Genomic DNA, 13,183 nt, shown 5'->3' with positions numbered 1-13,183 from the left:
CTTGTTTCTGTTTAATATCATTGAGCAGGATGAGGTTTTGCAGAGTTTCTCATGGAAATAGCATCCACAGTACTAAAATGATTACCTCATTCTTAGTACCAGTGCCAAGCACTTAGCCCCACAGTGAACACACGGGGTTGATTTTCAACATGAAACAAGCCAGAAGTGTGGAATGACATTTTCAGGTGACAGTTATGGTTCTATTGCCTGTAATTAGCACCTCTTAACATGCAAACCTGCCTGTGCCTTTTCCAGGCTGTTGAAGCTCAAATACGAAGTTTTGGACAGACCCCTTCCCAACTGCTCATAGAACCACATCCTCCAAGAAGTTCTGCCATGCAGGTGGTAAGTACCCTGTTAACTCTTTGTGACCTGCCATTTTGTTCACTTTGTTCGCTATCTTCAAGTTACAGAACCGGCCACTTGGCTTTGCTTTTATGTGCTCGTGGAGTTGTGTTATTAAAAACAGCAGATGAGTTACGATTTTGTAGGACCGGGAGTGTATGCGGTGCTTAACTATTATTTTATTTATTGCAGAAAGGATTGTATTGATTTCTAGTACAGGCCTTTTTTGTCAGTGTCATCTAAGAACACTTCATCAGTTGATTTTGTTAATACCATACCTGTACAGGTGAGAGCCAGTCATCACGGAGACAATTTAGTTAATCTTTGGCAGATTCCCCGAGAAGCATGGATTTAGGAGGTGGAACTTCCTTGTCTTTTCCCCCAGGCATAGGTTTCCCCCTAAAACCAGGATTACTAGGAATTCATGAGCTGAAACTTTCATAGCAAAGAATGTGACTAAATGTGTTTTGCAGTAAAGCTAGGGTGATAAAATCCAGGCAGTGAGCATTAACATGCTTTCCCTTTTACCTCTGCTCGTGTCTAATATAATTTTATTATACAAACTATTATTTTATTACTGATTACTTTCCATATCATGTTGTGTGCAGTCCTTGGGTCTAAAATATCATTTGTGTTGTCGTAGATCCAGAACTAAGTATGTTAAGTTATACTCTGACAAGTGGAGCAAATGGTCTGCTAATTCACAAGTTTTTCAAAAGGTTGCATTCCCTTATCGTTAAGAGGGACATTTTACACTGAAATATAAAAGAAGACATTTTCTTCTTGTATGTTCCGTAAGATGTATGTCCTACTCAAGCAGACTAAGGTTATTAGATTAAAAATGTATCTGAAGTGCAGAAGGTTTTAGAAAAATTACACAAAAATCTGAGATATTTCCAAAATAGCTTACAAATCTTGTGATGCAGGAGTCTAAGAAATGTAAACTGTCTTGTCAAATTGAGCTACTAGCCTTTCTCAAATATGTCATGTGTTGCACATGAGGCTTGCTCAGCTGACTGTCCCCCATCCCCACCACCCTTTCTGCAGCCAGTACATACTACACTCTGACAGCCGTGCTGTAGACGTGCTCCCGCCCTGGGATCCCAGGTACTGGATGGACAGAGCGGATTGTGCTGATTCGTGATCTGCTGGCCCGTTGCACCTCCCACCTAGTCTCCCAGGGCTGCAGACCACTGCAGTGACTTGTGTGTGCAACCCACGGGGCTCTCTCTCTCAGAAGAGCCCTGCTAACGGGGCCGTTGGGGAGCCCGAGTGCCCTCATCGCACAGCTACACGCCATATGTGTGTCCGTCTGTCATGGTGCCGTGCACTAGGCACTTGCCCTAATTTAGAGGGATTTGTTTCAGGAAGAGGAGGAACTTGAGAAGCTGATTGTTGATGTGTTTGTCAGACCCATTGTTATATAAATAAATTTCATGCCAGGAAGCAGTTTGTGTGGTTTTATCATAATATTTTTCATGACGCTGAATTAGTAAAGATTTAGTATGTAATGGAAGAAGTTAAATTCTATGAAGTTAACTGTTTCTAACTCCTGTGGTTTTTTTGGGCTGAGGTACACGCAGAAAAAACCCCGTAGTTCTCCCCTTGCTTTGACCAGTTTTATGATTATTAATACATGATTTTATAATAGCGCTAAATTAAGCGGTTTCAAAAGTAGCATTCCTGGAGCTGAAATACAGTAAGGTTGTTTTTCCTGTCACAATTTTGAATTATTTCTAGTTGTATTATTTACTGAGTTTTCTGTTTTCACGTGTGCGTGTGCACGTATGCATGAATACAGCTGAATTGAAAGCTACCACGTGCTGCGTTAAGTGCACAAGCCATAATATACACCAGGTGTAGTAATTAGCAGTCACACGAAGGCTGCCTATTTGTCTGGTTTTGCTGCTGTTGCTGTATCCCCTTGTGTTTTCAGCCATCAGATAGCTGGATTTAATTGAGGCCACATCAGATGAGGCATTACTGACACCTTTAATTGAATGAGCATCCAGGGAGGATTAACTCATAATATTGATTGGCTTTTAGCCACTTGCTCAGAAGGGTGTCTGGGTAGCTTATTAGTTGCTTTTATTTACACCTTTATGCAAAGACTGTAAATAGGAATTCATAGAGCAATATGTTTTTCTAAGTACTCTTAATAACTTTTTAAAAAGGAGTGATAATAAAAATGCAAATGTATTTAATTTTTTTATTAGTTCTGTATAAATATACATTAAATGTATGTACTTACATACACATATATGTAATGAAATATTGCAGGTGGAAAATAGCCAAGAACACTTCATTAATGTTCTAATTCAGTTATTAGAAAATTACAAATACTAGAGCAATATGGCTGCTGGTGACAAGGATGGTTGTATTTCTGCATCTCAGTGGAGCTCTCTTCTGTCACAAACCCATTAAGTTTTGCTTTTCCTCCTTATGTTTGGTATGTGGATCTAAGGTCCTCAATATTTTGTTTTGACATTTGCAGTATTGTTAGAGAGCTTAGTTAAAAAGTTATTAAACTTTTCAACTTATTAGATAGAAAAACTAAAACCTAAAAATATTATGTTGAAAATGAGAGTCTGGATTCATTCCCTCCCTTTAGTATTTCTAGAAACAACGCAGGATAGTGTCTGTAATCACGTCCACTCTATATTCTTTACAACTGCATTTAATTATGTTTGTCCTTTGAAACACATTTGCAGTGAAGTCTTCTACTTTGCATTCATAAATCTTATTTTTGTACACCAGAAACATATACAGAACATATATCTACTGTATGTGTGTATCTGTTTATTTTAATGCGCTTTCATGTTCTCATCTGGCTTGTAAAGAATTGCAGTCTGCCAATTTAATGCAACTTGAGACAATCTCTGGGAGCAGGAATTTCTTTTGCTCGCCTTTTTTTTTTTTTTTGTTACCTCCTGGTTTGCCATTGCTTTCCTTGACATGCTATCTCTGCAGATATGAGGGAGAATTCTTTTGGCAGAGATAGGTGATTGGGAACTTTTAGTTTAATCTGCTGTGATCTGTAGCGAAGTTTGTATATAGACACCCTGTGTTCAACAAGGCCCTCAAATTAATAGTGTATGTGAAGGTTTTTCTACCTAAAATGATTGTTTCCACAAGCCTGTCCACTATTATTGCATTTGCTTTTCACTGCAGCTGCTATTGGATCTTGTGTGTTTTAATCCAATCTCCCTTCTCTTGTCCTGTCTTCTCTTCTCCTCCCCATGTTTTCTTTTCCCGTGTATTTGGGTTCTTGTTGTGCGCACTCAACAGTATCTCCTCCTGCAGAGTCCGTTGATGTTCACAGACCAAGCTCAACAGGACGTTATCATGGTTCTAAAGTTCCCATCCAACTCCCCTGTCACTCATGTAGCAGCCAACACCCAGCCTGGTCTGGCCACTCCTGCTGTGATCACGGTTACTGCAAATAGGCTATTTGCTGTAAACAAATGGCATAATCTTCCTGGTAAGTAAATTAAAGTAAGTGGCCTAAGAAACCACTGACATCAAGCAGTACTTCTGTTGTCTCTTTCAAAATTTGCTGCAGAACTGTTTTAAATTTGAAGTGTGAAGAGCAAGTCCAGTTCATTGTTGCAGCATGCTCTTCACACATGGACTTAGTTTCTCCTTAAAAAGGTAGTCTGAACTATTTCTTGTGTAGTAAGATGTGTGGCACACAAAAGATTTGTGACAGCAATATATTGCTTTCCAGGTCATCAGGTGCTATGCAAGAATACAAAACCAATGTATCACTATTTGATCTTAATAAAGTCACACTCTTGCTCTTGAACTTCTTTTTCAGTCAGATGGAAGCCTGAACCATATCATGTCAAAGTCAAGTTTTAAAGCATGTAGAACTTGCCTGAAATCTTTTCTGCTGTCTTTTTCTAGTTGATTACGAGCACCATATTCTGATGTTAAAGGCAGTCAATGAGAATTAGAAGATAAAATGTATGGGAAGTCTGTATCTTCTGTAACTTAAACATCCCGAACGAAGTTATTAGGTGCTTATGTATTTGTCAATATGAAAGAAAAACAACATATCCATTTGCATAGCAACCAATCAAATTAATTTTCCTTTAAAAATGTGTTGAACTTGAGAATATAGTCATTCTGTTTTCAATTCTAACGTTCTCTAATCTTAAAGGCATTCCTCCTCCTTTCCCTGGCTATGACAGTCTCAGGCCCAAGCCGTGAAAGGAAGTTTATTTCAGTGCTATGCAGTAAATCTGGTCAAAGGCTTTTCAAGAAAGGGGAGAAAGAGCTTCTACTCCAATAACTTAACTAGAAGATATTTGCACCAGAGTAATACTCACACCTCTGAAATTCCTACTGAGAAATCTGGATGTGTGATCCTTTGAAAAAAGACAGATGACTCCCACACTTTTTCCTAATTCTTACAAATTACCTCTCAACATTGTACAAATAGAAACATCTATGTATTATTTCACCCACCCAAGAAATGCTTGAAAAGAAAGGTGGGAAGGGAGGCTTGTCTAGGTAACAAGTTGTGAGCAAGAACTATTTACCAGGGCTCTTGACATTTGTTTGAAAGGAGGATGGCAATATCCTCTCATACCTTGGATGTGGGACCGTGGGCATATAATATTCAAGGCTTTTAACAAATAGCCTTTGTGGACATACAACAGTCATGGGAAAAGAAGAGGTTCTAAAGTGGTAGGAGTTGATTTTGATTTCCTCATAAGTCTGCTGGTTGATGATCTGTGAGCAAGCAAGCAATTGTTGAGTGTAGTAATCAACTGGTTTGAGTCGAACAAAACCTTCAGATTTTGGTTTTTCCCTCACCTCTGAAAGGGAGAACAGTAAGCTGTGCTTTTGAGTCACTATTTTTTCATTTAGAGGCATTTTACACTTGTCTTACCTTTATAAAGAGAGCTCAAGAAAACCTACAGTTCAAGACAAACAAAAGCCAACCAACCAAAACCAAAACCCAACAAAACCCCACCTCACCCCACCTCTTTGAGAGCACATTCATCAGCTGCAGGCTGTTACTGGAGTACTACGCTTAAGATATCTGGGTATGGACTCCTGAGACTAGCCTTCTCTACTCTTGCCTTCAAATTTTATACCAAAATGGGATCTAGCAGGATTAGAGGGCGGGTATCATTACTACTCCCTATCTCCTGCTGTGGGCTTAGCATTGTCTTTACTAATGAGGCATCATGATAAAAAAGTTAAGTTGCCAAGTGACCAGTTGTCACTGATGTGTAATTAAAAATCTCGTTCCTGCTTTTGTATGTGAGTTTGGTGGCTTTGCTGGCATCTAATGGCACTGGTACCCAACAGGGTGCCTCCATTGTGTCACGTGGATTTCATGTTTTCTTCTGTGTTACTGTTCCATTGCAGCAGAACTTTGACTTCCCAATTACTTATGAAACCCTTCTATTGAGCCTAATTTTTATATTAAGCTATGGACGGTAGATAGAGAAATCATAGGTGTAAGGATTCAGCCATTATTTTTTGTTCCGCTTCCAAGAATGTCTTGCGGGCTGTTTGGGGGGCAGGGAGGGGAGTTTGCTTGCTTGCTTGTTTGTTTTTAGGGAGGCTGTGGAAAAAAAAGGCTTTTTTTTTAAGACTGAAGAAAAATTCAGGAGGTAAACATTTCACCGGTATGCCAGGTGCCCAGATGAAATGTAGGTCTGCAGAATTATATATTAACTTCTATGCAAACTTGCAAATAAATGGTTTTTTGTGATGGATGAATCCTTAAATACTGGATGACTATGAGATTTCCCTTTCTGCATCATAAACTGACTTTTTTTAAAAAATGTCCTTTGTGCTTCACTTGTTCAAAGCAGGGCTTTAAAAAGTAAAGAGGAAAATAGTATTTGCTACAGTCAGCAGATGGTTGTCACATTTTGTTTTCAGTGCTCTTTACCACTTAATTTTGTTTTGTTGCGACAGGAGAGGCTGCCAGTAAAGCATCTGCTAGAGCTTATGGCTCAGGACCGGAGCTGCTGCTGATGGCATACATTCAGAGTAGCACTAATCTAAAATAAATGTTTAATAAGCAGCCTGTGAAAGCACCTGGATTATTTTTTTTTTTTTTTTTTAAATTCAATTGATGCAGGGAGACTCTTGGATAGTTAAATAAAAACGGACGTAGCTTTGATTTATAAAATGTGTGTGGCTTCACGGATTAAAAAAATGCAGATTTTTAAAATCTTCTTTCCTGAATTCCAGCTCATCAAGGTGCTGTACAAGACCAGCCTTACCAGCTGCCAGTGGAAATCGATCCTCTCATAGGTCTGTCACTTCCTTCTCTCTTTGCGATTCATTAAGCTCTGTATGGTGGCCCTGAAGTGTAGATTACGGTTGTTTTTCACTTGCTGGTTGCTGGGAATGGAATTTTCCTGATAAACCATTTGCATGCAAATTGGAATGCAATGAGCTGTGGCTATGCTGGTATTTCATCAACTCCCCCTCGTTGGTTTGCCTAATTTGAACAGGCCTAGGACGCGTGTCAGTGAAAATTAATATGGATGCTGTAATAATGTGTGATTGAGAATGTGCATGAAGTACTGTCAGGATAATATTGGATCTTTTCATCACTCAGACTTGTTGATGAGCAGGAGCGAGGCACGTTATGATGAATTGGTGCGCTGGTAATGTGATGGAGCTCCTTTGCTGAGGAAATTTTCATAATAACAGTGGGGTTCTTAACTGCACCGGGTTGTGAAAAATAAAACCATGGTGCCAGGGTTTCATCATTAAAGGAGATCAATCCTTTCTTCATAGACCTGCTGTTCAGGCTGAGGGGATTAATGTGTAATTGCAAAGCGGTTTCAGAGTTGAAATATATTGCCCGCTCCGTTTTAGTATTGAGATATTAGTATTCATTTTTCATGGGTATTGCATCTTTTGATCAGCATCACTAGTTAAATTTGTGTATGTTTTTCTTTTATTCAAAAGGGGTGGAGGAATGTCTCTCCTTTATTTAATGACTCGGTGTAATAGATTCAATTCATGACTTTTTATTATAGAGGTTTATTAGTTTATATAGAGCTGATTTTTCTATTAGCGTGGTTAGAGTTTGGTCAATTCTTTCATTACAGACCCAACTCTGGGGAGTGCATACTTGGACTGTAATTCGGGAGCCTGTAGCATGGCAAATGGAACCTTAATCGTGGTCAAAAAAGAAAAACTGAAACAACCTAACCCCAAAATACAAACTAGTTATAGGACAGTTCACAGGAGCAAAGACGACAGGGTTCCCCACCCCCCAATTCTATTAGAGTTCAAAGTTAGCTCTGGTTTTTAAACTGTCCATTTCGGGATGGTAGTTTAAGTGAAAAAGAAGTGAAGGGGCCAATTATAGAAGCATGGAAAAATCACAGCAAAAATGAACTTGCCTAGACAGGTTAGAATGACAGGTCTGTCAGCCAGCGAGAATTAATTTCAAAACTAATACGCATATATCACAGTAGGAACCGCATTGTATCGGTCCGGACGTACAGGCTGTTGCTGTGTCGCCCTTTTGCTGGGTAACCTCTGTGGTAATTAAATCAGGAACAGTGTGGGCATATTAAACCATTTTATAGAGCTGATAAAATGGTCTTCCAAAGTTTTTAAAATCAATTCCCATCTGAATAACGCAATACTTATAATTTATAATGAGGAGGACATGTGCTGTAAATCTTCTTTCCTTCCTGAAATAGATCTTATCCAAAAAATGTTTGGAGCAGGAAATGTATATTTTGCTTTAAACCTTCGATCGGGTAGATCTTAAAAGTATAAACAAACATTACAGCAAAAAAACCAAATCACACTGGGCCTGTCTGATGGTTCTTCTACATATTGTGAAGAACATTAGGAAGGAACTAAAATTTTTATTTTAATTTGCATTTTTCATCATTTTAAAATTATAATTCCATTTTCAGGCTTGCCTTTAATTTACAAAATACTTTTGACTTTTGTTTGGTATAAACACCTTTAAAATTAATGTTCACAGTTCTGAAAAAGGGTTTAACATTCTCATCATACAATAGATCTCAAATCAGCCTCGTGATTACAGTGGACATAGTTTAAAAGGTTTAAGGGTTTCTTTGTCACTGTTAAGTAGCATCATTGGGTACAAGCAAGTAATTATGTAGATAATATTAAAGGTTTTTAATTGTGGCTAGACACATTTACCTAGAAACGGCACCTAAGAGGACCACAAAATTACACTTTTATGGTTATAGCAGGAATCTTGTTGCTGTCTTGGTCGTGAGGAGGGATTCCTGCTGCCCTCATTTTCCAGTTGCACAGGAAGATGTAAAACAGCAACGCCTGATATGACACAGATCCTAGACCTCTTTTTGAGGTGAAGTTTTTTGAAGGTCTTATCCACACTGAATGTGTGGGTCTGCATGGTTTTTTGGGGGTTTATTTGCCATTATTTTGTCATACAGAAGCTTCACTGTGCATTTATAATGCGTTGTTGTTACCCTTTAAGTGGTCCCAACAGCGGTCGAGGCCCCGTGTTACGTGTTACCTGCAGAGCAAGTTGCAATGCCTTGCTAAATTATTTGCTACCCGTATGGACAAGATGGTGTCAACATTTTAAACATAGTGAAAGCATAAATAAATTAAGGATTTTATAATAGCGTAAATGGAACAAGCCTGAGGCTTAGGGGATGGCTAGACCGAGAGAATGGAAGGAAGTTAAAGAACAAAGAGTAAAGAAGAGCCAAGGCCAGGACAGAGACGGGCTCTGGGGACCACCCGGAGTGGGAGTAACGGTGCTCCGAGCAGTCGGCAGTCAAACCCAGGCTCGGGAGAACTTACTTGCCTGGGATGGGAGTCAGGTTCCCTCGGGAACAAAACGCATTAAAAGTTCTTTGCGCAGCGTAGGATTTTCATGATAGATATCTATATGGACCCATATATATATATGCACACACATCAGTTAATAAGGACAAAATATAGTATGAAAAATGTGTTCATTAATTGATTCCTGTCCCTTCTGTGGGTTCACAATCTAAGATTATCTGGGGAAATAAAACAGCAGGTGATCAAAGTAGGGTAAATATTTTCTCTCAACCCTAAAGGGGATTGTGGAGATAAGCTGGTTGATTTTTGTGCAATGCTCAAAAAAGTGTGAAATGGTAGTAAGGTTTACCGCAGTTAATGCTTTTTTTGAATTACAAGGCTTGCAATGAAATACAGCTTGTGTACGATTTTGATATCATGATTCTGTTGTCTGCTGCATTTGAGACACTATATAGCATATATGTATATGTACTGTCTTATAATTACATTCCCTTCATTTAATTTCCTATGCTAGAAGAAAGGGGGAAGGAAGCTTATTACATTTTTATGTATCTTTCCTTTTTGCAATCTTTCATTTATATTTGTCAGTTGCATTTGACTTAAAGAAGGGATTTTTTTCTGTTTTAGAATATATACTGCAAGGAATTAGCATTGTTCCCAGAAGTGCAATGAGTATTTTATAGTAAAAGTAGAAAGAAAATGCCCCCGCTACAAAAAACAAGTAACAGCAGTGAGGAATAGTTTTGGTGTGAACATTTAAGTTTCTAAAATACGCTTTTGTTCTCTGAATATGGATGCTAAAATGTCTTGATCTGTGTGTCTTTCTGTTCAGCCAGCAATACAGGTATGCACAGAAGGCAAATCACTGACCTTTTAGACCAAAGCATTCAGGTGCATTCCCAGTGTTTTGTCATCACCTCTGATAATCGTTACATCTTGGTCTGTGGTTTCTGGGACAAGAGTTTCCGAGTTTATTCTACCGACTCAGGTAAGGTATTTTTAAAATGTGGGAATAGCCTAAAAGATTTTTCTGTTCGTCGTCAACCTACTGTTTCAAATAAAGAAAGAATAGGGGGCGGGGGGAGAAAGTAGAGTATGTATTTGTTCCCCTATTAATAATATGTGTTAAATCTTTTCTTACCTACTGCTGTTGTGTATTGTATGCCATCATTTTTGTAGAATGATGGCAAATGTAAGACAAGGAGCTCTTGTTTAGCCGTAGCATCACACTTCAAATCTGTATGACAGACACGCCGGTTCTCACACTGTGGTTTCCACGAGTAAATGAGTTTTTGTGAAGCTTTGCATACCAGGAGAATTAATTGTCTTAGAATGCTTGGCTTGAATTTCGCTCTGGTTGGTTTTCAGCACCAGAGAATTTTTTTTGAGGAAATACAGGCAAGCACCACAGAATAAGAACAGAAGTTGAAGTCTTGAAATCTGGTGAAAGAATACTTATGAAAGCCTTTGAAAGCTATGCTGTAATAGAAAAATTGATTTGGAGCCACTGAATTCTTTCATATAACATAAACTGATCGATACAATGGGCAGCAGTTAAATTAGTCTGTCAGCTGGCATGTATCCAAACTGTTGAAGTCACGCATGTGTCATGCTAAATAGAAAAGAATCTTTCAATGCAAGAGCTACAGGAGTTTAAAAGCCATGGAGCCCCAGAAAAAAAATAGGTACGATTTTTTTCCCTTTCATTATCTTATAATGGGAATAGCGACGTCACTGCAAGGTACTTCTTCGGGATTAATGACCCAGTGTGGTTAATGTGTGTGTGCCATCAAGCTTTCCAGTAGGTTATTAATCCCTAGGGAATATCCTACATGTTTGTCATCATTTCTTAGATATATTAGTTAATAGTGGTTTTCACACTTGGCAAACCAAACTGTTTAACAAAGCAGGATGGTCTTTAATGAAAATCTGTTAAGACTAGATCTTGTGGCATATTTTAGCATATCTGTCATTTTTGCAATTTTAAAGCCTTAAGTGTAAAGGAGAAGTTCCATTTACTTCATATTGACTGCCTACAATTCATTATCCAGACATCTTGTTAGACCCTTCTTAGTTTAATTTTCTCATTGATGAAAATAAATGTACATAAACTGCTGAATTTAAAGGAGATCTTCAGAAAAGTTAGCTAGCGGTAATAAATATTCAGTGTATTTTCTTGATTTATATGAATGGAGAACTAATTCTTTTATGTCGAAGGATATATTTTACTTTACACCTATTGAAGGAACTTGCATGATTTTGGTAGCTTTGTCCTGTATCAGTCTGAACTACAAATATCTCATTAAAGCTATGTCCTCTGTGTGTGAGTCAGATACACCAGGCATCTCGTTACTATCGTAGCTAATTACGGTATAAACCAAAATACAGTTGTCAAAAAAGTTGCAGAAGATTTGTGTCTTCTGTGCGTCTCCTGTTTGCCAATATAGCAACTCTACCTCTAGCTTAAATCAAGTAAATTCAGATGTAGTTTATTTTGCTTCGAATTAAAATGAGAATATAGTAGTGAAATACTCCGAAATCGGCAGAACAGCAAGGGAAAAAGATGATGTGATCAGAAATGCATAATGGCAAGTGAGCACAAGTGTTGAATTTAATTATATTTTAGCCTTTACACAAAAAAGGAACCTTTTTCCTATTAGATTTTGGGTTTGTTTGGGTTTTTTTAACAGGAAATACTTAATACATAAATCATGGGTTTTCAGCACAGCTAGTGTAGCAGAAGCATAATAAAACCTTCCTCCAGCAGTGGGAATGATTTCTAGACAGCATTTTAGATTCAGTAGTGCAGAGACTTGAGTCTTATTTTTCTTTTAATTATTCATAGCACAGCTGTCAAATAAAACATTAACTAGGAAATTTGTTCTGTCAAAAAGGGATATCTTGAGTGCATATGGTGAAGTTTGATATTACTGTATAGAGAGGACAACTCATATTAAAGGAAACAAAGTTGAGGAACTCATGAGATAAATGATTTATTTATTTATTAATGAATATGAAAGAGCAAAAGCTTATTTCTTCTTTTGGTGGAATTGATTGAACCTTAGCTGCACAGTAACAAAGTAAAACTAACAAGGCAGTGCAACTACGCGAACAACTGTCAAACAAATAGTCTTGAAAAATGTTTGTTTTCAAAAACAGAACCTATAAACATAGAATATAATTGAAAGAGAGATCTCTATAACTCAGCAATGTTTATAGCATAAACTTATGTTCTAAAAGTATAAATCACCTCAGGTAGTTGAATACCTACGGCTATACAACTGAAAAATATATCACATAATTAAATTATTCTCAAATCTAAACCGTGTAATTGACAATTTGAATTTTCAGGGAAAAACATACACTTGGTAAGATGTTTTTGCATATTGCCAGAACGAGGTTGTGTAGTCCGTGAGTGTTTCGCTGCTCCTAGCTGTGAAGTTCAGTAACTTGTTCTGACTAAATCTTTTGACTGGTCAGCATCTGAGACAGTTAGGTGACCCTGCGGCACAAATTAAAGCCCTGTGTGCAGAGGTGACCGCTGTAGAAGGCAATTCCAGACCCTCAGAGATGAGGGGAAGACTTGATCGCTGAGTTACGCTCCTTTCCGATGCAAGGTAGGTCTGCACAGGCAGTATACCTTCCGGGGTTTTCCCCCGTCCAGTCAGAAAAGGCTCGTGTGATAGTACTCCCTTTCACAGTTTCTCTTGGAGGATTATACTTGCCTAATTAGTTTTGTCAGTGTTTTATTTTACATCCGATGTACACGTTTCCTGTAAATTGCATCATGTTATTCTACTTTTTCTTCATGTACTAAAGTACTTCCCCTTTTTTGTAGATATTCGTAGCTTTCTCTTGTTTTTTTTCTGGTCTTCACTTTAATGCAATCACCTTTTTGATCTTCTGTTATAAATCAGGCAGTTAACATTTTTTTCGTTCTTTCCTCAGGATCACTCCCTTAAGTGTTTTCTTGCAGTTAGTGTTATTTAGTGGCTGGGTACGAATACAATGCCTTCGTTCTGTGTAGAAAGAGGGCTGTGAAATGCGT

General features: G+C 38.0%; 1 protein-coding gene across 1 annotated transcript in view; it reads left to right on the top strand.

Moving 5' to 3' along the window:
- The window catches only part of LRBA (LPS responsive beige-like anchor protein), a 426,037-nt gene that overhangs the window by 383,219 nt on the left and 29,635 nt on the right, over positions 1-13,183 (top strand). The window contains exons 52-55 of the mRNA XM_059826740.1: positions 256-345; positions 3,634-3,826; positions 6,574-6,627; positions 9,968-10,123. Of these exons, the coding sequence (XP_059682723.1) occupies positions 256-345; positions 3,634-3,826; positions 6,574-6,627; positions 9,968-10,123 (493 nt within the window). The remainder of the gene's footprint in view (positions 1-255; positions 346-3,633; positions 3,827-6,573; positions 6,628-9,967; positions 10,124-13,183) is intronic.

The sequence above is a fragment of the Gavia stellata genome, chromosome 19, assembly GCF_030936135.1.
Source record: "Gavia stellata isolate bGavSte3 chromosome 19, bGavSte3.hap2, whole genome shotgun sequence".
Taxonomy (NCBI): Eukaryota; Metazoa; Chordata; class Aves; order Gaviiformes; family Gaviidae; genus Gavia; species Gavia stellata.
Note: the sequence above shows the minus strand (reverse complement) of the source record. Positions and strands in the feature narration are given on the sequence as shown.